Genomic DNA, 27,047 nt, shown 5'->3' with positions numbered 1-27,047 from the left:
AAGGGGCACTAAGGAATCTACTCCTGAAATCAGTGTTGCACTAGATGCTAACTTGGATGTAAATTCAAAAAATACATTAAAAAAAAAAAAAAAGTTAAAAAAATTTCCTGTATAAATTCTAGTATTTCTTTGTGTATTTCTAAACAATGGGTTAAAATTCTCTGTTTTGGTAAAACTCGTGAAGAATGCCCCCGTGCTCCCTCCTTTGCTGGTCAACAGTCTTTAGCAGTTGCCCACACAGGATTTATTAACCGTTTTGCTCTTTTCCCTGAAAGTCTAAACTCTTACCTTTACCACAGGTATTTGTATTTCCAACCCTTCTCTGGAACTCCCCCTACCTGCACACAAGTCCAACCCCCTGTCAGTACCAAAGACCTAGATCATGGTTTCCCCCCCGGCAAGCTCCCTGTCTGTTTTCTTCCACTGCGTGCTCCCCACTGCTTTATCCTGGAGTCTTTCCACACTGTCTTTGGCATCATTTGTTCAAGAATAAAAAAAAGACTGTGTGAACACTTCTGACTGAAACTACAGGTTCATCTGAAGAGAACAATGTCTTTGAGATACTAACTTTCTATTCAAAACAAGGTATGAGTTTCCGTTTGTAAAGTGCTCTTGTGTGTTTTTCAGAGATTTATAATTATTTCATAAAAGTCATAGACAGTTCTGTTGAGTTTGTTAGTGATTTAGAGTTAGAACACACAGAAGTAAATTTTAATTACCATCCATATGGTAATGAATTTAGTTAATGTACGCACAAATATTATCTAACTGTAAACAGTTCTCAAGTTATTCAGTTGATTCTATTTTCCTGGTATATTATTCTATTTCTGGGAACTAACAATTACTTTGTAATCACCATTCCAGAGTTTGTAACATCCCTTTATTTTTTACTGAGAGTTAATTTTCAGAGTGAAATGCAGGTTTTAAGTGTACTGTTTAACAAGAATTGACAAATGTATACCCTGGTGTAAGCACACCCCAGTAAAGATACTGAACACTTCTGTCATTCAACAAAAAGGTCCCCTGTGTCCCTAACCAGTCAGTTTCTCCCTACTCCCACGTGCCCACATCCCACAACTATGTTCTGATCTCTGCTACTGAAGATTAGTGTTGCTGGTTCCTGAATTTCATACAGCCTGTAAAAATGGTCCACACAAGCTATACTCTTTTGTCTGGTTTCTTTTGCTCATTTTTGTTTGTTTAAAACCGAAGAAAACGCGTTCCTTTTTACTGCTGAATAGTACTGCACTCTATTAAAGATAGCCCTATTTGTCTCTTGTGTATCCGCTCTCCTGTTGAGGGACATTTGGTAATTATGAAAAAAGCTGCTAACACATTCACGTACATGTCTTTCTGTGGAAATACGTTTTCATTTCTCCAGGTGAGTACTGAGAAATGGGATTACAGGGTCAAGAGCAGGTATATGTGTAACTCCATGAGTAACCACTAAGGTCTTACACAGTGATTGCACATTTTCTCTCCCGTGAGCAATGTAGGCGTGTTCTTCTATAATGTCCAATGTACTGTTAGCTCATCCTATGAAATTTTGTCTTTCACATACTGTGTCACTCCGTTCTTGCATTACAATCTGGTTCTTTTTCAGTTTCCTTTTCTCCGCTCAAACATGTGTATCTTTTCCTTTAAATTCTTTGGCGTGTGTGTGCGTGTGGCACACGTGCATGTGTGTGTATTTTTAGGTTCTTGTCTACTAATTCCAATAACTGGATCACCTGTGGGGCTGTTTATTCTTATTGTATTTTCACACTTCTTTGCATTTCTTGTAATTTCCTTTCGTTGCACTAAGGTCAAAGGGAACGAAAGAACGATGGAGTTTGAAGTGTAAGACTGTCCTGTTTCTTTTCTTGAGAATACAAATCCTTTCCCCTGCCGGTGATTAGAGTAGGCAAATGAACAAGAAGAAATGTATCAAACAAGACCAAAAACTCTGGGGGGTGCCTGGCTGGCTCAGTCGGTGAAGCGTGCAACTCTTGATCTCAGGGTTGTGGGTCTGAGCCCCACAGTGGGTGCAGAGATTACTTGAAAAATATAAAATCTTTAAAAAAAAACAAAACCAAAAACTCTATTGTGTAAGTTATCCAGAAGTACGCCTTCCTAATTAGGTAATCTTGGATGAATTACCTAACTTCTATGTGTCTGTTTCTACACTTGTCAAGTAAAATTAATCACTAACCTTTTTAAGGTCTGTTATAAATATTAAATGAAATAATGTACTTAGCACAGTGCCTAGAACAGCATAAGCGTTCGATAAATATTAACTATTAGTAAGGGTTCAATAAATGCTATTAGATTTGCAATGCCAATAAAAGAGAATTAGCCATAATCATTATTCTAAAATATTAAAGCCACATAGCTAGGACAGTGTGATTAAATGTAATATGGTGGGTCCTAGCAACATTCCTTTTAAGAACATGAGTTATGGATATGAATTCGGATTTTTCCACTCAGTAGCTGGATGACCTTCAGCAAGTTACTGGATTTCTCTAAAGCCTCAGTGTTTTTACCCAGAAGATGAAAAAATAGCCATTTACCTAAGCTTTTCAGGGCTGTCGTGACAATGAGCAAAAGGAACAGATACAAAACATGTAGTATAAGATCAATTACAGTCTAGACAGTTACTGTTATAATTAACAGGCAGCAGGTAAGTAAGTGTCCACACACATCGATTTTCTCTGAATCTAAGGTATGTCACATACTGCATATTACTGTCTGAGTCTCTGCTCTGAAATTCTGTGAATGAGGAACTCGTAGCTTAGTGAGGGTGGCAGGAATGGTGGGGCGAATGCCTAGAATGAGATGTGATACCGATGACAACATACTTTGCATACAATGGCAGAAAAAAGGCTGAACTAAAAGAACACGTGGACCACACAGCACATACCTGCCTCTCCTGTTTACAGAACACTGGAGTTGAAGCAAAGCAGGCTTAGCTAATCAAGTTAAAATATAAATTATACCGCTGACGTATAAAAAAAATTCCGAAAGCACAGCTCTGAACTCTGGCTCCAACACGGTGCCACGTCACACAAAGGTCCCCTTCCACACTGAGGTCAGCAGAAGAACGTGGGTAAGCGCTTTTGTCTGCTTAGACTGAACTGCCACTGCCTCTCTGTCTTGTGCTTCGCTACTTAATAACCAACACAAGCAAGTAGCCGAGTGACCAAATGTGTTAGGTACCAAATGTTTAGGACATAAAATAACTTACAACAGGACTAAAATGGATACGACTTAGGACCACCCAAGGAAACTTTAGCAATTGTAGTGAGCCATCCACACAGGTACAATTGGTCTTGCCCTGGAAAGAACTGTGAGGTTGAACCGTATGAAACTGCAGTTTTTTTTGCAGATCAAAATGGTTAAATATGAGAAATTATCTGGTTAAGTTTATCATTAGAACGTGAGTCTCCCAAATTACCCAGATCTTTTGGGACCACGGGGAAGGAAGGAAGGAAGGAAGGAAGGAAGGAAGGAAGGAAGGAAGGAAGGAAGGAAGGAAGGAAGGAAGGAAGGAAGGGAGGGAGGGAGGGAGGGAGGGAAGGAAGGAAGGAAGGAAGGAAGGGAGGGAGGAAGGGAGGAAGGAAGAAAGGAAGAAAGGAAGGAAGAAGAAGGAGGGAAGGAGGGACCTAAAAAGGGAAGCTAGGAGAGGTAGAAGACACTGGAAGCAATGCTACCAAGGTCTGTCCAGGGAGCAGAATGACTACCAAGATGGAGGCACCTCTACGATCTCATGTTTGCCCTGAGTGAAAAGCACAATTACTTAAACATAATCAGCCACAACTCTACAAGGGTTTAACAGTTTCTATTTTGTTGTTACTTTATTGCTCTTGTAGTAATAAAATCCTTACCGTATGGTGAGTTCCAGTATTTGAGCAAGTCTGTCATGAAGCAAATTTGCCTATAAGGGAGAAAAAAAACATGTTAAGAAAAGATTATTTTATTTCCCCAATACCCACCTGTAATAACACAAATGCAATTTAAAGGACAAAACATATGGGGCGCCGGGATGGCTCAGGTGGTTAAGCATCTGACTCCTGATCTCAGCTCAGATCATGATCTCATGATCTCATGATTCATGAGATCGAGCCCCACATCGGGCTCTGCGCTATCAGTGCAGAGCCTGCTTGGGATTCTCTCTCTCCCTCTCTCTCCCTCTCTCTCTGCTCCTCCCCCACACATGCACACACTCCCTCTCAAAATAAACAAACAAACAAACATTAAAAAAAAAAAAAAGACAAAGCATAAGTACAACCATGAGGCTCATGGCACAGAAGGCTTTCATGTTTTGGTTTTCTCTCACATGCTGGAACTGAATGTAAAGTTTCTTTCATCCGTTTCCTAGTCTCATTGGTAAAAACAAACCAACAGACGCATAAGACAAAATACCCACAGCAAAATCCCGGAGAGCCACTGCACAACAAGTACCACGGCCACAGGAACCACCCACGTGTGGTTTGCGACCTGCCATTTCCATCAGTTTGTGTTACATGAAGACATCACTTAGGCTTTGTGGCCAGGCTGCCAGCCCTCAGCCCCTGACACATTACCCCGTGCCCCGCTGATCTGCGTAAAGTTCAGAACCTACCAACTAATTACCAAAACGTCACAAAAATCAAACCCCACCCCCACCCCCTTTACCAACTGTTCACTTACTTTGGATTCACACTGTGCTGCTATTTCTTCAAAAGGTGCTTTCTGGAATTTCTCTATCACAAGACGCCTCTTTTCCTTTTCCTGTTCTTCCATTCCACTGGTATCTATAGAAATGTTTACAAAGACCCATTAAAGGGAAGACACACTTTTATTGAAACTTGTCAATAACCAGAAAAGCAAATAATCTATAAGTCAAAAATAAAGGGAATTTACAGGACTAATTTTAAAAGAAAAAAAGCAAAAGACCCAATCTCCATGAAATGTCTAGAAGGCTAGAAAGCGCATATATATATAATTGTTTTTTCTTAATCTAAGGGTTAAAGCCACAGAGTAAAAGATCCTTTGTCAAAGACTCCCTTTGTCTCTCTTACCAAAATAGGAGGGTGACAACTCCCTCCATGTGAAACAACTTCAAGGTCCTGCCTGAAAGATGATCCCCTCATGAATATTCATGTCCTCATACATATGAGATACGAAATTAAAAGTTTGCTATACTTGATACTGAATGGCAAAACTGAAATACAGAGTCGTTTGGAACCACACTGTTGTAGCCTTTTCCATTTATTTACAATTTAGAAAGACATTTTTATCTTAACATGCTGGGTGGTCCGACCAAAGTTTGTGAGACAGTCAAGTAAATAAATGCCTGTCTTGATACTACTGATTAGTGTGTATATTTGCTGAAGAATATGAAAATAGGGACACTTTGTGGCTTCTTATTAATGGTCTGTTTAACGCCCCATCAATTCTTCAGGTTGTTGTTTGGCTCCCCTGGTGGAGAATTTCATAGAACGAAATGCACTGTCTTCAACATTCTTTAAACCAGCCTGCTTTTCAGGTAGATAACTGCGGATAATAATTAGCTAGTTTTAAAAAGTGGAAACAGCATAAAGAGCAGGTCAAAAGGAAACAGGCATTACATACTTTCCTTTGAAATTGTGGTAGATTAACCAAGGTAAAGAATGTATATACTTCTGAATAACTATCAGCAGAGAACTATGACCACCTCTCTGCTGTTCGTTAGACTGGGGCAAGCAATTCAAATGTGCCAGAGGCCAGGCAGGAGACATACATGTTTAAATCAGGTCAGGTAAAAGCAGCAGAAAATAAGGGGGACTTGGGCAAGATGAGGCATATACAACCTGGTCTTAAATATTCAATTTCTGCAAATATTTCCACCTAAACTTGGCCTGGAGACAGCAAGTTTGTTTTCCATGCTCATTAGGCAGTTCTCAAGCTTTCTGGCTTCAAGAGTCCTTTTTACATCCTTGAAAGTTACAAGGAAATCAAGCAGTATTCTAAAAATGTATTCTATCCATTGATATTTTCCATGTTATAAAATTGAGAAACTTTAAAAATATTTAATTCATTTAAAAATAAACCATTTAAAAATAATGAAACCATTATATGTTAACATAAACAAGATTTGCTTAATGAAAAAAATGACCATCCTTTTCAAAATGAAAAATTGAGTGAAGAAAGTGGCATTGTTTTATATTTTTGCAAATCTCTTTAATGTCTTGGCTTAACAGAAGGCAGCTGGATTCTATCTGCAAATGCAGCCAATCCACTGCAATGTGTTATTTTCATTGAAGTATGTAAAGAAAATCCAGCCTCACACAGATATGTATTGGGAAAGAGTATTTTAACAGCCTTTCACAGAACTGTGAGAATTTCTTCTTGCACACTCCAACAGTCCTCGAGAAGTGGTAGTTTTCTTAAAAGTTAGTTGTGATATGGGGTTTCTAGGTGGCTCAGTTGGTTAAGTGTCTGACTTGATTTTGGCTCAGATTGTGATCTCCCAGTTCATGGGTTTGAGCCCTGCATCAGGCTCTATGCGGACAGCACACAGCCTGCTTGGGATTCTCTCTCTTGCCCTCTCTCTCTGCCCCTCCCTGTTTGCCCTTCTCTCTCTCTCTCAAAATACATGAGTATGAAAAAAAAAAGTGCAATATGAAATGTGAAATCTTACTAATACATTTCTTGTAACTGGTCATGGTAAAATCTATTCATCTATTTTGCACTCCGAATAATCCTTATTTATGCACGACTTTGTAACATCATGCAACGCTCATTTGGAATAATGACCCAGTGATTTATGCAGGTTCTCTAAATACAGACGTGTTTCATTATACAATTTTTAAAATCATACTTGTTAGTTATTACAGCTGATCTCATTGGAAATGTCTTTAAATATTGGGGACCTGTCAAACTCTCCAGCGTAGACAAAAGTTTCAAAATTTTAATTTTGTTCAAAGTGCTGATTTTATCATTAGAAGCAAATACAGTGAGGATGGTTTTGTGTTTTCTCTTGAAGTCACAGCTTCATTTATTTTCCAGAAAATGTCTGCCAGATACCATAGGTTTTCCATCAGTCTTTTTTTAAGTAAAAATGGTGTTCCTTATAAAAATCGACTAGTGTAAGCTTGCGTATCAAGGCAATCCAAGTGCTCTATGTGTACTTCCCAAAGATACGTACCCATGCGCTGAGATTTAATAAAATAATTTGTAATTAAGAGCATTCCTAAATAAAATCTCGTTTTAAAATAACTGTGTGTGAAGAATATGACCACTGCCGGTCTAGCATAATGCCACTGCCTGTATTCATGTTGACCGATGCAGTATGAGGCTAACGGTGCCTTAATGTTAGGATGAAAATACTTTTTCACTTGAACGGTCCCCTGAAAGAGCCACCACTGGCTATCCAGGAGCCACAGTCATACTATGAGAACCACTGCCCTAGACTGTACATTTCTAATGGGCGTTCAAAGTCGCTCACGGAGTTCAATTTTATTTTGGCAAATTTGCCATGGTCTTACAGTCACAAAAAAATCCTCTCACGGATTAAGCCAGGAAAGGTCGGATTTCATTTCATGTATGATGGGTGCTAGAGCACTCCACCTTTCCTGGACACCGATTTTCTTAAACTAACATCTCTGAGAGCCAATTCCCACTCTATACTGCTTTGCCAATTAGAAATGAATTGTGGACAAGGCATCATTAGCCTAGTAGTAATTTCTATTAATACCTAATTTAGGGGCGCCTGGGTGGCTCAGTCTGTTAAGCGTCTGACTTCAGCTCAGGTCATGATCTCACAGTTCGTGGGTTTCAAGCCCCACATCAGGCTCTGTGCCGATACCTCGGAGCCTAGAGCCTGCTTCAGATTCTCTGTCTCCCTCTCTCTGTCCATCCCTCCCAAGCTTGTGCTCTTTCTCTCAAAAGTCAGTAAAACATTAAAAAAAAAAAACAAAACTTAATTGAAGGAACCACTTCAAACTTTTAAAAAAGAGGCAAAATACCAGATATAATTTATTTCCATAAAGGCCAAAGAGGAAAAAAAAAAAAAAAACCACAGTACTATGTTATGTGAAGTAAAAAGATTAACCAGTGAGATGTGGGTATGAAAGCTGGTGTCAGCATTTGCTAGCGATGTGACCTCAGGAGAGTTTAATTTCCCCGCCCCAATGTTCTCGCCTATAAAACCGCACGAGTTAACATGGTGCTATTGTGCCTACTGACGACCTCAGGCCACTTCTTTCTCTCACCCTGTTGGAAACACGCTTGTCATTACATGACAGGCCTGTTACAAGTTACTGTTTAATTTTCTCAGGTCTTTTCAGAATTTTCATCCCTCTCTCTCCTACAAAAGGAAACATGCTGTTTTCGTGAAGTTCGTGAAGCCGGCAAGTTGGTCACCAGACAAGGGTGGCATCGAAATAGTGATGTGCTTTCAGGATTCTAAGAAAGTCACTCTTTGCAAAGGAAAAGAATAACCTATGACAAGACAGGACAAGCGTAAAAGTCTAAAAAATGTGGCTGAATAAATCCATTACACAACCACACAGAAACGCCATGCCGTGTGTGTTCACACTGGCACCTAATCCAGGAAGGGGACAGCGGTGAGCCGGCCGGCAAAGCATCAGGAGAGTGAACGAAAATCTCACCAATTGCTTTCTTCAGTGCTTCAAAGGTGATTTCTTCAGTGTTACTAACCTAGGGAAAAGTGATTTGACGTAAAACAAAGAGTTACGAAAGGTCAACACACAAATAATACCTTCACCCAGTTATGAGTATCTAAGAACAGATTTCAACAGATTTTTTCCTTCTTTGTGTTCGCCGGGTTTGTGATTACATCCACTCTGTCCCTGGTGGTGACAAGGGTCTACGGCAGTGACTACTGGGAGGCTGGCGGCATCAGCCCCCTCCCGGCAGCCGAAGCACCACTGAGTCACAGAACTGCAATCCCCAATCGCCGCATGGGCAAGGCCCGAGTCCCGCTGGCTGAGCCAGGCTTCGTAGGCAAACGGTGCTTGGAGGTATTCAAGGCAGGGACCATGTGTACATACGGTCCAGCTACGTAACACGTGAAAACCAAGGCCTCTCCACCGTCTAGATTATCGGTGCCACGTACAGTTTACTATTCAAAAATAAACTGAAAATTTTGACACGGTTTAAGAAAAAGCAAGAATCGCTACTCGGGCAAGTGTTCAATGACTACAGCTAATCAACATCTTATAATAATTACATTCTGGATGTTCTTAGGTCAACCATCAAGACCTACTCTCCAAAACAACCCTTTATAAAAGGCGTGAAATCAACTGCCTTATGATAAGAAGGCAGTCATAGTTTTTATGGCACGAGTGCATTTTCGGGAGTAACACACCCGGCTACTACAGTACCTCCGAATGAAAGTGAAGAAATGATACCTGCGTACTTGCCTGGGCCTCTGGTCGTCCCTAATTTTAGCTCACGAGCGTCTTTCGCTAAGGCTAAGGCGGCAAGACTAACGAAAGCAAGACTTCGTGCCAGGCACCTGAGCTTCTCTGTAACTCAAAGGCTTTAGCGGGAAATCAAGCAGCAAGGGCTCCACTACCTCCGTTTTCCCACTGAGGGCTCATATTTCTAGGTGAAGTCAGATTAAACTTGGGAATCTTCAGTTGCTTTGTTCTAGATATTTGGAGCAGAGACACAGGATTAGGCTCTGGCTCGTTCATTACTGGTACTTAGAAGCAATCTAAGATCTCAATGGAAAAAAAAAAAAACAAACCACTGTTATTCTTAAAACTGGTCAGGAGTTTTAGGCTTTTGAGGAAATGCTACAGTACAGGGGAAAGAACACCGAAGAAGCTACAAGGCCAGCATTCTTGTGACACATAATTGGTCACAATTACCTGTCTGGTCCCAGGTACGTGAAAAGCTGAAGTACTTTATTCCAAAAACCCTTCTTCTCTGTGGGTTCTTGTCTTCCCGAATTCGCGTGATCATGACGTCCCTCTCCTTTCTTTTTTCTAACCTCCTTTCTCCGACTCCTTTCTCGTCACCTCTTGGCCCTGTCCATTCTGCTCTAGTACAGGCCACTGCCCTCCTGCCTCCATATCTCCAGCCTGGCTACCCCAGGCCCTCCTTACCCAAGGTGAAGACTATTAAAAGGATGTACTAATTGGCCTCTCTACTTCCAGTCTCTTCTTTCCAGTTCAGCCTGGTCACGCTTCTGAGATTCCTCTCATGAAAGCATAGCTCCGATAACGACACTCCCCACATTCCAGGGTCTCCCTACTTCCTACCAGATTACATACAAAGCCCTCAGGTGGGTGTCAAAGCCTTCTGTAATTTGGCTTCCATCTTGTTTCCCACCTTCCCTTCTGTGAATCTGAATCCTATTTAAAAAGGAAAAAGGACCAACTGCTTTATACCAGTGTTTAATGATTCGTATTTTTCACACAGTTAGTTCTAGCCTAGAAGGTAATGTTATTTTGTCTTCTGGTATTTGAACAGTCATTCCTAATATGCAAAATCAGATTCCATAATGGTAAACGAGCCTGAGACTCCAATGCGCTCAAGTAGCTGTTGAAGACGAGCCACCCCTTCACTGGCGCCCAACCAAACTCCAGTGTGTTTGCCTTTGCACACACCACTTGCACTGGGGCTCTGCAGAAACGGTGCAAAGGCACCAGCCTCGGGGAGTTTCAACACCCCTTTTACTCTTGGTAACCTGAACCTTATTCACGATCTGTAACTCTACCCTAGAATGTACAACGCCCTTAGGGCTGCGTGAAATCTGCTGTTTGTCAATCGGTCCAGGTGCTCTGTTACTTTCACGGACACCTTAGTAATTTTATGGCACCTAGGAGAGCAGCCTCTGACTGATATTACACCAGACTTGTTTTGTTAGCACACATGCAAGCTTCTTTACTTGCATTTGGGAAAAGGCAGGGTATGAATATGTAAAATAAAGGTCTGTTGTTGGTCCTGGACTAAACAAGAATTCTTTGCAGTCAGCCAGCGACTTAATTTTGTATGAAGAAAACTTCAATATGCACTCAAAATGCAATGTTACACATACAGCCTCCCATCTATTCCCCCAAATAATCAAACACCGACTATTATCTTTTAGAGAGAAGAACCAAGTGGTGATTTCAGCTTCTACTCATATCCATTATGCATATCAGTCATGCCCATAATGCTCAGAGATCAAAGAATCATGTCACTGCTGCTTTATGCTATTAGTCAAGCTGATAATTTTTATCTCAGGAGGCAGAGACATTTCTATTCCATGTTAGCCATTTATCTTCTTGAATATTTTTAGATATCTCTCCATCTATATATCTCCATCCATATATCTATATAGATATATAGATTTCTATATAAATATATAGATAAGAGATATACAGATATCTCTAATCTATCTATCTATCTATCTACCTATCTATCTAGGGCAATTTTTAGATAAAGTTCACTAAGTGATTCATGGTGGGCAAAGGTTTGAATTGCAAACATTACTAGTGACAAACCTCAAGTAGCCCAGGTATTTCAATAGACTACTGCTAACAATCTGAGTCCTTATTTAGGGAAACAGAAGTTTGCTAGGATCTCAGCTATATAATCTGACTTTCTGAAAAAAGTTACAAGCTCTAAAAGCAGACATGGGATATATCTGAGGATGAACCGAGATTATGTACATAAAATTTCAAATAATTATGATCAAATACAAGAATGTTTTTTAATGAGCGATTTTCTTATTTGATTGTTAGCAAATATACTTAACCATAGTTTGATATTTTGTTACACCATCAACTGTTAGGTGAACACCTAACTGATGTGAATTTCTCCTGTCCATACCATGAAATTAATTAGTTCTGGCCTAGAAGGGAATGTTACTTTGTCTTCTGGTATTTGAACAGTCATTCCTAATAATGCAAAATCATATTCCATAATGGTAAACGAGTTTGAAACTCCAACGTGCTCAGGTAAATCTTCTAATAACCTGTACTTAACTTTTCAGCTCAGTGTGTAGCATATTTGACTTAGGACTTAGAGCAAAGAGAAAACATGATCTTTAACAAGCTAACACATGTATTAATGGACTTTTAATTGCAAAATTTATGTGTAAGAATCTTACTATAGTTAAGTCTTTGTACAAATGCTTCTTCAGTTCATTTTATCATAACAGATGGACTCTTTAGAATAATCTGAAGTGCTATATATATACGTTTTTAAATAAAAATGGTTAACAAAAGGAGGATGGAATACTAGTCAATAAAATGTATTGCACACTCTTGATAAAACATATAAACTAAGGCTTTGGATTGATTTCTTCCCTCAAAAGGTAACAGCAGGAAATTCATGATCATTAAAACACAGAGCTAGCACAATACCTTCCTGACTAGTAAAAAGTATATAAATTAAAATGGCTTTGAAGAGGTGAATTTAGAAAAGATGAATTTTCTTGAGCCTTAAACTGGCAAGAAATTACACCTGCCACATTTCAAAATGAATACTAACTGCCTCTTCAATTGCTATTGACATTCTGCTTATAATTTCTTAATGAAGCTGATTAATTCTACTTACTGTGGGGCACTGAACAGCATAAAAAGATGTAAGCCAGTCAGCTGTGGCCTGGCCACTAATAAGTTTTAATTCCCGAAGGTGAGCTGACAAGGATTGGGAGGGGGAGTGGGGAAGAAGGAGGTGAAAGCATGAATTCAGGCAAATTCCTTCCCCCTTTCTGAGACGGATGATCTCTTCTTTATACTGTATCATGAGAAATAATGAAATACCTAGGAAGGCAAGCAAGCCCCAAAGAGAAGGCTGGCTTGACATGCTGGTATTCCGGCATTTCTATCAGACTATCAAAAAATTCTCTGGCGATTTGTGTGGAGTAAGTCGTAGACAATACTAGCTGCTTTTTCTTCCTAAAGCACAGGAGGGTACACTTTTGTGCTCCATTGAAACAGGAGGAGAGCATCAAATCTGACATTTCAAATAAGCCACAGTCCTTACATCTGGCATTGACACAGCATAGCCTACATGAAACTCATTACAGTTACTATCAAATGATAAAAAAACTTTCCCTTATAGATGAGGCTTTGAAACCTTTCAGGTATATTTGCCTTCGCATGAGATTGTACAATTTCGTTTATTCTCAGAATTTGTGTTTCATAAATCTTTAAAAATAAACAGGATCTGGAGAGCTTCCTAATTTATAATAACAGGCCTTATGTGGTATTTTTTACTGATAAAAAAACTTAGTTCTGTTTCACAGATCCTTTTAGTACACTAAATTACAATGTAAGATCTAATGACATCATAATACATACTGTTAAGTTTATGCATCTTTACCGATAGCTGAGTTTCATAAAATGAATAAAAAATAAGCTCAAGGCTAAATCAGATTAGTGTACTAATAGTTTTGTTGAGTTGGGGGGAAATTTAGAGTTCTATTTGCTCCTGTTCAAAAGTCTGGAGGGGCACAAAACTCTTTTACACTGACGTCTCTCTCAAGAAAGCCCTCTGCCAGACACCTTCAGCAACTTACCACATCATCAGAAGGGATGCTGTTGGGCAAAATATCCACCTGAATGGATACGGTGTCCACAATACTTTTTCTTCTAGAAAGTCGATCTTCATCTAAAATAAAAATTGTATTTTCCCCATTATTTGCTAGTGAGAAACAGTATGTCCTTTATAAATTCTACTTCAGATTTCAAAAAATTTTAGAAAGTTAAAGACAGTCTGTTCCACTCTTTCTAAATAAAAGCACTGTGTTCTCAGACTCCTAAATTTCATCAAGCAGATTAAAAAAATAAAATTGGTGGGGTGAACTGAAATAAGGTTAATAGTTTTATTTTTCAATAAGGGGCATTCAGAACAGCAACAGTACCATTATCTGATCATGTAATCAAAACTAAAAGTCAACACTAAAGGGAGGGATTACATAATCTAAATGGGGTATGTTCATTTTTACTGAAAACTCCCCATACTGCCCCTATAGCTCTCATGTTTCCTCAAAAGTGCGAAAGCTGAGCACTAACTGGTTCCAGGGGGCAACTCGGGAGCCGACGTCTGCGAGGATGCCACGAACCACACTTGTGGACCAAAAGGGCCTGCTGCCCCGGGTAGGAGCTCCTTGCCACCCTTCCCGGCCACTCCACTCCACTGGCTCCTGACCTGTTGCTTAAGGCAACCACCTGGTCCGAAAACCCTCCCTTGGCTTCAATGCTCCAGCGCAGCCCCCTGCCCCTCCCTTCTGCACACTGGCTCACTTGCTTGGTCTCCACCAACTGTTCTAATCTTCCTTCCGCCACCTTGTCTTCTTAGATCGAGTTACAATCCTGCCCTCAATTGCTCTTCTCGGGAGGCCTTTTTTCATAAAAATCCTGTGTCTTCCTAACCAGTCAGTTCAACGGCTACTCCTTGGCCCCCTGCCTGCCTAATTACTTCATGGAAATTTCAATTTTTTTTTTTTTTATTATAATCTCCTTCCATACATGCTTTCCCACTTCAATTTTCTCTTTCCGCATTCAGCACATCTATTAAGTGATTAGGCACCATGTTCGCCGTGAGGGGCAGACTGCCGAATGAAGTCCACTCCAGACTAAAGGCGAAGACCGAAAACAAACAATTACACAAATGATGAGGTGTGATGGAGAAGCACAGGGTGCTAGGAGAACATCCAATAGTCATGGCTTCATCAGAAAAACGGAAGCCACTTTGAGGATCCCGATACACAGAATTAGAGGTTTATTCAACCATGGCTGGAACTGGACAAGTGCATTCTCTCTTCTGAGCTCCAGCTCACTATTTCCAATTTTCTATTCATCAGTTCTATTCCACATGTTCTAAACCCAATTTTAACATCTCTAATAAACTGTCTTTATCTCACACTGGCCTATTTATTTTCAAGAGTGCCGTCATTAATATCCTTCATCTTTTTCGCCTCAATTCTTAGGATGGCTTCCTAGGTGATCTAATTGCTCTCCCTTCTATATGAACAGCTATGAGTGCTGTTTCCAGAGTAAATCACTTTCCGTCTCAATTATAATTTTAAAACAAACATGGCTCCCTGACTAATGTAAAGCTTCCCAAGCTTTTGAAATTGGGCTTAAAACAGGTCAGCGATAGGTGGAAGAGGCTGCCTCCACTGCAGGCTCTGGTGGCCCCAGGACCCACTCGGCTACTGGAAGTGCCAAGGAGATCAATATCCACACACCGGGAATGTTCCCAACAACAGCTGGGAAGCTCAGGTCTAGAGCCCATGTCTAACAGCACAGTCACTTCATATGCTGGCAATACCCCATCTTTCTAACCCTATTCTGTACAGACTGTGGTTTTCTTCTACTGAAAGGGTCAAGAATGAAGAACTAAATGAAGGCCGGCAGAGATGAAGAAACTGGTTTCTCTCTTACCGACTACTTTTCTACTCCAAGGGAGCTTTCCACAGTAGTAATTAACGCTGTTAATCACACGTGGTAGTTCACCCTCTTTGTAGGCAGACAGGAGGACTGCAATTCCAGCTTCTCTGTGGTTTGGAGGGACCATGTAACTAGTTCTGGCCGATATAGTACAAGCAGTGCTCCAGAGAGCAGCTGCCCCATTCGGCTCGGATTCCGAATGGGATCATGAAGTCGCGCACAGTTAGTCTGAGCAACACATCTTTACTTTAAACCACCAAGACCCTACAAGTTTGTTACCACAACATGACGTAGCCAGGGTTCAGCGCTGGCGCTGACACTCTGGGCCAGATAATTCTCGGGCTGGGGTTTCTGGGTATTGCACGATGTCAGCTTCTCCCACTAGAAGCCAGTAGGGCTACCCCACCTCTCCTTGCCCCAGCGGTGAGAACTAAAAATGTCCCCGGGACTCACAAATGTTCATTCATTGGCATGGGCAACATCACCCTCAGTTGAGAATCACTGACCCAGTCCATCCTGACCGATCGCAGCCCTTTCTGCAATGTTCCCTGTATGTCACCATCACATCATTAGCTCCTTAAAACACTAACCACATCACTCCGCCAAGCTACCCACCTCTTGAGGAGTTAAAAAGCCGTTCTGGGCTTTCCAGCAGTGACTTCAACTGCCCCCTAATTTATCTAGTGTTCAAGTTAAATGTGCTATTCTCCCATCTCCAAGCATACTTTGGCCTACCTACCTTCCATACTTCCCTACAAACAGAAACGCCTACTGCAAATACTTTATTACTTGCCCTTCTTTATATCCTCACCACTATACAAATGCTCGTCTTTCGGGGCGCCTGGGTGGCGCAGTCGGTTAAGCGTCCGACTTCAGCCAGGTCACGATCTCGCGGTCCGTGAGTTCGAGCCCCGCGTCGGGCTCTGGGCTGATGGCTCAGAGCCTGGAGCCTGTTTCTGATTCTGTGTCTCCCTCTCTCTGACCCTCCCCCGTTCATGCTCTGTCTCTCTCTGTCCCAAAAATAAATAAACGTTGAAAAAAAAAAAAAAATGCTCGTCTTTCAAGGCCTACTTGAATATCACTTCCTCAAAATATTAAATATTACTCCAATTATTTCTACTTACCCCTCTTTCCTCTACCTATAAAAATTTACTATCCGTTACGACTGCTCTTTCCCCATCACCCTTCAGTCGTTACTGCCCTTCTAACGTTTCCCGGGCCTCGTACTAAGACATGTAAACAGACACCTTCTCTCATCAACCACAGCAGGGCTCAGTGACAGACTCTGTGCTTTGCATCTGCCACGCAGATATAAATTAGCAAACACGATGGCATCAGTGGCACTGTCACTGCTGACTTGCTTTTGCCCTCGAAGCTGCCCAAGTGTCAAGGTCTCCTCAGAACTCACAACGAGGAACAACCTGCTTCTCACAAAGAACCCCATAAAAGGATTTCTAGGTTAAAATATATAGGCTGATACATGGTATGGAAGAGTCAGCTTTAAGCCCAAGATAAAAATAAAAGGGGAAGAGAGGCATGGGCGCAGGAAAGGAATCACTGAGTGGCAAAATCAATGAGAACATAGTCCAGAGGGAGTGGATTTAAGAAGATTAAACATTTTTAAAGGGAAGAAAAAAAAAAAGTATATTCACAACTTTTTTCTTTGGACCTACACAGTCACCTGCTTACAGGTGCCAACTGTAATCAGATCTCATATACAAAGTTCCCAGGATGGAAGCTGACAAGGATGATGCCCTCGTTCGTCCCCATGGGCCACCTGCATCTGCTCCTGACCCTTCCCCAGCCTCCTGAAATGCCATCTCACCGCAGCCTCTCGGACGGACTGTTCTGCTGACTCCAGAGAACTGCCTTGTCACCACCTCAGTGGTCTTGATATATACACCCTTTGGAGAGACCCAGGCTTCCCTTCCTCAAGGGGGGCTGGGGCGCTCCCAGACACCGTGCCCTCTCCACTCTCCCATCCCGCCTGCTACTCTGCACCCTGGATCTGCTACTCACGGTGGTAATCATCATCTCTTCTTTTTGTTTTTAACTAGAACTTGGATGTTAGAAGCAATTCTTAGAGCTATGCCCAATTTCCTTCAGTGATGTTTTGCCGCCACTTGGTTTATCTGTGTATAAAGTACGTAACTGCACTGAAATGGCTAAGAAACAGAGGAGACAGTGTGAATGCAAGAATGGCACAGAACTACATGAAATTGTTCTCAATGTAATTTCCCATGGCTCTATAAAAAAGTAAGACACAGGAACTGACTTCGCTGTATATATTAAGTCACAAATGTAATTAGAGCTGCTATACCACTCAGATTCCATTAAAAATCTACCTGTGGCAAAATGAAATTTCACACATAATTTACACAAAATTCAAAGTGTCATAGTTTAATGCCAATACGGCTCATACAGATATAACTTTCAAGGCCCTAAAGAAAAAACACAAAATTCCATCTAGAGCTGATGCATATTTACAGAATAAAAACAAAAAGTTACTGTCACCATGGAATAAAAAGTCAGTGTGATATAGAAGACAATCCCTTTTTTAAAAAAAGATTTTAAACCAGAACCTCTACTATTTCTCCAAAGGAGAAAGTACTTTTATAAGCATATACTGATTGATATATAACAGGTCTTGATAACGCAGATAAAGGTATTCTTGTGTTATAAATGCTTTTGATCAATAGGACAAATTAACAAAATTCAAAATCCCGACTAAAAAATGAAGAAATTGAAAAACGACTAATACTTTTCTTATGTTTATGTGGCATTTTGTTGTTTTTAAAAGTGCTTTCACGTATCTAACCAATTTAAGCCAAAAGGCTCAGCTACAGTTCCTGCTTCACAGATGAGAGACGAGTGGACAAGCCCAAGGCCGTGTGGCGAAGGCAGAGCCAAGCCCGTGTCCTCTTTTTCTCTTCACTCCTTCACCCCGAGGAGGCCTCCTCGCTGGGCCTCCTGCAAGCGTCCCCTATTCCGCTAATTTCAAAATTCTCATTACAACCTCCGAACTCCCACACGAACCCCAGCCCTGACTCCGACTACAGGGCCCCCAACTGGGATGGCGTCAAAGATACTCGACAAGAGGCCAATCCCCTAAAACTGGCCACTCTTTCCTATTCATTTCTTAATAAAAACTCCTTCCTTCTATCATCCGAGACCCAAAACTACACATAGACAGTTACATCTGAAATGCATGGTTTCTTCTTTCTTTGCTTAAACTCAGTCATATCACCCAACCCTCCAAAACAAGAGCAAATGACAAAAATAAATGAAGCAGCAAATTCCCTCCACTCTTGCCCTCAGGGGGGCGCCACCTACCCAAGCGTCCAAGGCAGAAACCCCGACAAAATCTTTGGCTTTCTCTTTGCCCACCCCCCCCCCCCCATATTAATCGACTGCTTCCAAATTCTTTCTTGTACGTTTTTCTAGAATCCACCCACTTGGCTGTACTCTGTCATCTCTCCTGGAGATTAATACAGAGCATTCTAAAGACGGTGCTCCGTCTCCACTGTGCTAAGCTACAACAGAGGAATACTTCTACAGTGCCTACCCGTGTTGACAATCACTCAATGACTCCCCACTGCTCGCAGAAGAGTGCAAACTAGTCGACCTGGTTCTACAATTTCCAACTCTATTCCGCCAATTCAGTCCAAGTAGACTTATTTAATACTAATTCCCTGAAAAAGCCATGTTCTTGCCTCCCTCCACTCTCTCATACGTGCTGTCACTTCTGCGGGAAACACGTGTCTAACACTCGCTTCAGGCTCAGCCTAGGAATTTCTCCCTGTGGAAGACATCGCTGGCCCATCGAACCTGGACCGAATGCTCTCCTCACTGCTGCCTGGGACCCCTGAACTTCTCTGATCGGAGCCGTTAAGGTCTGTTGTGACTGCCCAGTTATTTACCCTGTTGGGAGACAAACTGTATCATGAATTAGCTTCTTTCCTATGCACGTGGCACAAAACTGGTACAACACCATCTTGGGAAAACTGAGAAAAGAATCACTCAAATCCTCTTCCGTGTTCTGTGGTCCAAGATGTAGAACCCCGTTGAGGAAGACTATCAGTTTTGTGAAAGTAGAGGCTTCTACCTATCTCGTTCATTCCTGTTTCTGTTTGCACAGAAGCTAGAACTGTAAATACTCATAGGTACTTAATTAGCCAAGTTTACTACAGCCACTGGCACCTCTGATTGATCTAGCTGAGGGGTATTACTGTACCCCCCCCCATGGAGGAGCATTTCACACATGCCTAGACATGCACTATTCACTCAAATTCTGGGTTGAGATAGAAGAAAAATGCTGTAACTACCTAACGTTCATTGACCGCTTACTAGATGTCAGTCACCAATGGTTGGACAAACTTTAGGCAGACCATTCCTCTTTCTTTCAAACCAGTTGCCATTACATTTCAATCATGTGTCTGCCTTCTCTACTAGATTTTAATCCTTATAATATCACTCTATCTTCAAAAATCCCCATGTTTGATATATAGTAGGCAATCAGTCAGGGTTTGTGGAATGCATGAAAAAATCCATCTGGATCAATAGGGATGACTGAACAATCTTGATGTACGTGGAAAAGAGTTAGCAAAATCAAGAGATTAAGCGCCTAACTGAATAGGCAAGGCAGTGCATTCTAGTGGTGTTACCTCATCAAATTATTTCATTTCAACCTCATTATTTTCATTTGTAAACAAAGATAATGCTACCCTCTTCATCATTTTTAAGATTAAATGAGAAAATGAATACAAGCACTTAGTGACTGGCATGGAGTTAACGCACACTAAACAGCTGCTAATATTTTAATGACGACAGGTATACACGCATGGTACACAAGAAACTAAACACGTTTTGCGTTCTATTGAAGGTATTAGTCTTAAATCCCCTACTTTTAAAAATAAATATCAGATGGTTACACAACACAAAGAAATCTTAATAACCAACTGATCATACCATAAAGTATCCCTGCATCTTCGGACTCTTTCTGCACTAAGGCAGGACGTATGTGCCATAGACTGTTTCTAAACTACCAAACTCTTGGGACACCTGGGTGGCTCAGTCGGTTGTGTCCGACTTTGGCTCAGGTCATGACCTTGTGGTTCGTGAGTTCAAGCCCCGCGTCGGGCTCTGTGCTGACGGCTCAGAGCCTGGAGCCTGCTCCGGATCCTGTGTCTCCCTCTCTGCCTCTCCCCTGCTCACACTCTGTCTCCCTCTCTCTTAAGAACTATCAAAATCTTTATAAATTAAAAAATCTTATTCATACTGAGGGATTTCTATGCAGTTACATAATTAAGTATACACTGAAATATATTCAGAATTCTTCCAGTGAATGATAGCAAGGCATTAAGAAAGAGAATATGTCTCTTGGGGGGTTAGAGGGGAGAGCAAACCATCTGTTAAAAAACCAAAAAGCACCATAATTTTCATTAAAAATTGTTACTCATTACAGAGTTAAAGGAACATGGTAAAAGGAAATAGCAGGGGGTGAAAATACACTATGGCTACTGGGAAGGTGAAGGGAAACTTAATAACTGAACTTATAACCATATAAAATGTACACGCCACTGGCTCCATTTCTACAAGGGAAATTTTACGAAGCTATTTTCCTAGAGGACGGGGAGGGAAGGGCAAAAGCCAAACTGACACTTGGATTTACCTTTGCGCTTGTGCCTGGGTTTGTGAGGTTTTTTGTCTGAAGGAAAGAGAGCTAAATCCAAATTATAAGAATGAAATATTTTAAAAGTCTTTAAAAAAAAATCTTTTGAATTACAAAACGGTACTGATGTTTTATTCTTAGCACTTTTATATCCGCAAGGACTACAGAATGAGGTATAGAATCTTTTACAGTACAGAACGTAAAAGAAAATGCAAAAGCATTCATTAACATCTCAGAGGATTATGAAATATCCTTGTAATAAATGTATCTATCTTGGATCCACATTATAAAAAAGACAGCTGGTTACCAAGACTGTACTACTTTTAGTGATTAATCCAGAGAGCTACCTAACTCAAACCAAACAGTTCTCATCTACAAGAGAGGTATCTCCAAAGCAAGAACTAGTTGTGCTAGAAAACTGAATGTTTATCCAATTATCAAATGAAAATGGAGGCGTAGGACAGAAATGCTTGGATTTCGTTTTTAAGGTAAAAACTAAATGCAAGATACCATGCAGTTTTGCCTTCAAAACAAGAATTATTTCAGGCAATGAGAGGAACAGAAAGAAATATACGGCACACACAGGAAAACCTATTAAAGCGTCTGAAGGTTTCTTCCACAGCAAACAGTCTGCACTCTTTCCAATAACCACAGTTGCCTAATTCATTCAGCTCAACAGGCACAGATCACTAATTAAACAAGTTACATAAATTTCCATAAGCCAAACACAACATGGGCTAATGAGGAAAGACTTCCATTTGCTTCTTCATCTGAAGTACGACACTGATGTATTAAGTATAGTAACAATCACGTGAGGCCTCAAACCGCTCATGATAAAATCACAGGGCTTTAAGAGATTGGCTAAAGGTTTTCAAGCGCAAAATTCTAAAGTGAAAATAAAACCTCTTAAGCAAGCACCTTGCTAACTGAGTTCATGGAAACGTTACTGAAACGTAATCACCGGAGTCGGGTTCGAATTGCCCTCCCCTTTTACCTGTTACTTGCGGCACATACGGTACCGACAACCTCTCGACACTGTAACCGCTTCCGCCTAGTGACTCCGCGATCTTGTTGGTCAAAAAGCATAAACTTTTGTCATGCTTCTCTAAAGATTTCGGAAGCCTGTCAGGGTGATCAAAACAAAAGTCATGCAGAATTATTTAAATTACTGAGCACAAATAAGTTAACACGCAAGCACTCCAGATCAATGCCTAAAGACAACGATAAACACAACTTAAACTGTAATTAGTAACAGAAAAATCGGTGTCGTTTTGGTGACTAATTGGACCATAAGAACGCACGGCCTGTGGTCCCATATGTTAAGCATTCGGCTGGGATTCCTTCTCCAGTAACATCCCAATGGGGCAAGTCAGCCTTAATTATTCTGTGGGTCTTCACACATCAGATGATGAAAAGGAATCAATTTATCTTTAACTTCCATGCTAATTCAAACTGAGAGAAGAAAATCAGAAGTGCAGTTCACTGATGATGAGTGAAGCACGTATTACGAAGCTAAATGCTAGGAAGCACTTGCCCAAGAGGAGCATCCAGGTTCACTTTCTGTTCAAACTGCCAGATACTATCTTGTGCTAACACTTTCAGCATCGCACTGCTTTGGCAGCCTCAAGTTTGAATAAAGTATTGTTCACATATCTCTTTCATTTGAAGAGCAAGGGAGAATGCAGGGCATAACACTGATTCTCCTTAAAACATTCTCTCTCCCACCATGCGACGAGTACTGTTATCTTTTACTGAAGGTCTCGAACAGGGTATTGTATTCACTTAAAGGCTGGCTTATTTATCTATGAGAACATGTTATATTTTAGAGATATATCTCCATATTAAAAAAAAAGGCAAGGTAAGGTTTTTCACCAAGGACAGACTCCATGTGTGCATGAGTCTACATTTATAATGTACGAGAACTTTGTTATAGCAAAGGAAGAAGTCAGATGCGTTAAATGACAGAAATCCAAAACGACTGTTATAAACCACCAGAAACCATCCTAGCAGGAGTGTAATCCTTGACAATCGCCATTGGTTGGTTTCTAAGTCAGTAGTACCCCTTCCTTAAAATGTAAAGAATCAACATACATGCACTTCTCTCTGAAAATATGCTCTGGTAGAAAGTAAGGAGCTTCCATAGTTCGAATTTCAATCACCTGAAAAATATCCAAAAACAAACCAAAACAAAATGAAAACCTCGCCCCTCACAACCTGGCTGTGAAAATTCGGGAAACTAAAAACAGAGAAATTAAACATTTATTAAAAATACCGGCACTTTATTTTGGAATTTAAGCTACATTTTAGAGCCCAAATGCTCATTTTATTTTCACATTTATTATTTCAAATTATTTCACATTTATTATTTCAAAACTTCAGGAGGTCTCAAAACCATGAGAATAAAATAATACACATAGTAAAAAACAACAAGAACATATTACATTTGATTAAGCCTACCACAACAGGATAAGAACACCTATTTTCTCAAATGCCACTGCCCTGGACCAAGCACTGGGCCCTCAGCACCCTCACTCTCCTGTGCCATCTTCTGGGGCCCGTGCATGAGGTCTCAATGCGCTTCTGGGATCTGTCCCCTCCATCCCACTGGGGGCAACTTGGAGGGGGCAATCTGCTTTTGTAACATCTGTATCTCTCATGACAGGCATCAAATATTAGCTCAAACAATTGCTTAACGAATCAATGTTTTCTTTCTTAGAATGCACTGAACACCTACATTTTAGCATGGACTGAGAGATGTGCTTCTAATATTATAAAAATAAGGCTCTCCTTGACCGATATCTTTAAAGAATAAAAATTAGAGTGGACTTTCTCTGCCAGGTAAGTGAAAACATGTATTAAATTGTGCAAGTAGCTATTAAATGAGGTACTGCTGAAAAAAGCTGAATATAGTTGAATGTTTTCTCCAATAATTCAACCTGTGGAGGCACACCTGGGTGGCTTAGCTGGTTAAGCGACCAACTTCTCACGGTTCGTGAGTTCGAGCCCCACACTGGGCTCTCTGCTGACAGTGTAGAGCCTGCTTAGGATCCTCTGTCTCTGTCCCTTCCCTGTGCATGTGCACATGCTCTCTCTCCCAAAAATAGACATTAAAAAAAAAACATTCAACCTCTGAGATCTGGCTCAAACAGATTGGCTTAAAACAATAACTAAAATAGTATAAACCAGTATAATAAAAAATAATTTCGATACTAAGATTCATAACGGTTTAAAGGGAAAACAATTATGTAAGAATTCACATGACTTATTCTAGAAGAAAACCACATATTCTACTTGACCACCACACAAAAAAGTTCTAATAAAACAACAGGCACCAAAGAAAATATAAACACTAGCTGTAGTTTTAGTTTCAATTAGTCACTACTAAAAAAGTGATGCATATTTTTACAGCATTATCTTTATAATCTGACACACAATCATCAAAATCGAAAATCATCATCTCTGGAAGAAAATCAGTCATTTTTACATAGAAATCAAGTTGAAGAACTTTCCTAAATACGTTACCTTGCTGACGTGCTGGCAAAACGCTGGGACGGCTATCATCTGACTTACAAAGTTGAGATAGGCCGCAACCAGAGCCATGATTCCACAGCGATGGAACATGGACAAATTATCCTCATTGATAATCGCACTGTCCTTTAATAAAAACACAAACACGGCTGACAGATCAAGGTCTTACGCTCCACCAGCATTTTCTCTATGACTATGCTGAAAAACGGCAGGTCGTTTGGAGTGCTGATAAAAATGTCACCTTATAAGAAGTTATTTTTTAAAGAATTCTAAAAGGAAAATAAATGTCCATATACAGAGGAGTTAAATCTCTCAAACAGCTCTGTCTTAGGAAAGTCTTTTGGGGTCGGGGGCAGGAAATACACAAAAAGACACACGTGTATGTGTATGCACACATACACATACACGTATCTTATATTAAAATACACATCTGATATGTATTCCCATTACATGCCGTCCTTTCAATACACCACGCTTACACTCCGGTTAAACAGCTACATTCGTAACGGCTATGGACTGACCCTCTCCCCCACCAGACCGAGAGCATGGGCAGAGGGACCGTGCTGTTCTTTCATCACAGTATTCCCATGGCTTTGAACAAATTTAGCACACAACTGATGCTCATTCAGTATTTGTTAAAAGAATGAATGTGATCATAACCTTGAGTATTTTAGAGTTAAAAGTAGACGCCTCCCTTTTAAACTTCATGTCCTTGCGGCACCTGGGTGGCTCAGTCGGTTAAGTGTCCGGCTCTTGATTTTAGTTCAGGCCCTGATCTCACGGTTCATGAGTTCGAGCCCTGAGTTGTGCTCTGCGCTGTTAGCACAAAGCCTACTTGGGATTCTCTCTCTGCCCCTTCTCCTCTCCCTCCATCTCTCAGAATAAATACATAAACTTAAAAAAATAAAAATGAAATTAATGACGTTGGATAAAGGCAACACCACTATAAAGATGGTATCTAGTTCATAAAGAAAAATGTTTTCTTCAATGAAAGATGACGAAAGCATACCTGTAAAGCAATGGCTAATCGAATGAGATCAATAACCACTTCCTCATTGGCCAATTCAATAGTGATAAGAGCAAGAGAAGTATAAAGTAGCTCATAGTTTTTCTGAACATTGTCTTCCTCTTTACAGCCCAAATATATGTGCCGATAGAGTTGTTGCCCATTCTGAAAAGGGAAATGAGGAAAAAGATGACTTTGCTTAAAGTGTAGTACAGATGTCCCATGCCCAGAACCGCCTACACAGTAGCTCTTATTACATAACTAAACATGGAAGAGAAACTGAAGCTGATAATCAGATGATCATATTGTATTACGACTATCAATACCAACAAACGAACTACAAGCTAACATCAGAGTTGAAGAATGAATCATAAATAAAAACAGCAAGTAGGAAACACTTCTAGTGTAAACAATGAAAATGCTTTTAGTGATCATTTGAAAAGACAAAAGCAACTTATGGATTGATTCGGGGAAAAAGGTGAAACGGCTGACAGAATCACGGGAGAGCCTTCTGCAACGCAGCCTTGGCAAGGATAAAAGAAAACAAAACATCTGGCTCCGGGGAAATGCGCTTGGGCTCCTGGCCTTCACAGGCAGCCTCCTGTGAGGCGGCTTAGGGGCTGTCAGGGAGGAGCACCCGCAGGTTCTGCTATACTCTGGCATGGAGGGACCGTGGAGGGACGATGGAGGGACCAAAGGCCAGCCCAGAGCCCTATACGAGGGAGAGGTTATCCCACTCCAGGGACTGCAAAAGGGTCCCCCCACACCAAACCAATCTAAATAAGTTGATACAGAATACGGAAGCTTTCCCTATCCGAAGCATTCCTGGGTACGGGGCCAACTGCTAAGTGAGACCTGACAAAAACAGGAGCGTGTTTCCCATTTAAAGTCACCGTGTGGTAATGAACTCAACTCGCTGCACTGGTTCTCCACACGAACTGAAGCTACAATCCCTGGGCGACTGGAATGACCACTGTGTTTCTGCCCTCCCCGCTGCCCATCCCAATACGATTTATGGTTACGAAGCCCAAGCCTCGGTATTTTTGAAGCACGGAGCTCCCCAGGTGATTCTGACATGCAGCCGGGATTAAGAACACTAGGGGCTTAGTCTTTCAGAGGTGGAGGGACTTGACCTGAACACTCCGGACTTGTTTCTCAGCAGATTCATCTGGTTGTTCACGTCGGGGAAAGAGCCAATGGGCAAGACCAGCACAGTCTCCTGAGTCCAGAGTCTGGCTCTCTCACATGGTTCTATGCTTGGGTGTGTGACAATGGTGTATGTACTGGGCCCTCCCCGACCCTTTCCGGAATCCTGTGGCTCCGAACACGATCAACGTTAAAGCTCGCACACGTGGGAGTTTAGATACCGGGCTCCTTAAGCGATTCAAGGTGGTTTTCTACCTACTGCATACCCATCATGTTAGATAACTTGAAAATCGAACATTACGTACTACGATAACAGACTGCAAATCAGCGTGAGGAC

At 41.0% G+C, this 27,047-nt stretch overlaps 1 protein-coding gene across 4 annotated transcripts in view; it reads right to left on the bottom strand.

Annotated features, from left to right (window-relative positions):
• Positions 1-27,047, bottom strand: part of EFR3A (EFR3 homolog A) — a 67,734-nt gene that overhangs the window by 3,532 nt on the left and 37,155 nt on the right. For 2 of the 4 annotated variants that reach the window (XM_040494446.1, XM_040494444.1), the window contains exons 14-22: positions 25,568-25,729; positions 24,553-24,684; positions 23,122-23,189; positions 22,025-22,152; positions 21,031-21,081; positions 13,484-13,575; positions 8,613-8,661; positions 4,669-4,772; positions 3,864-3,913 (exon numbers count right to left, since the gene is read on the bottom strand). In XM_040494446.1, the coding sequence (XP_040350380.1) occupies positions 3,864-3,913; positions 4,669-4,772; positions 8,613-8,661; positions 13,484-13,575; positions 21,031-21,081; positions 22,025-22,152; positions 23,122-23,189; positions 24,553-24,684; positions 25,568-25,729 (836 nt within the window). Of the gene's footprint in view, positions 1-3,863; positions 3,914-4,668; positions 4,773-8,612; positions 8,662-13,483; positions 13,576-17,103; positions 17,525-21,030; positions 21,082-22,024; positions 22,153-23,121; positions 23,190-24,552; positions 24,685-25,567; positions 25,730-27,047 lie in introns of those variants that run through there. The other 2 variants (XM_040494445.1, XM_040494447.1) reach the window with 2 other exon arrangements.

Source organism: Herpailurus yagouaroundi, unplaced genomic scaffold (assembly GCF_014898765.1).
Source record: "Herpailurus yagouaroundi ecotype Mexico unplaced genomic scaffold, PumYag 186, whole genome shotgun sequence".
Taxonomy (NCBI): Eukaryota; Metazoa; Chordata; class Mammalia; order Carnivora; family Felidae; genus Herpailurus; species Herpailurus yagouaroundi.
This window is presented reverse-complemented; position numbering and strand designations above follow the sequence as displayed.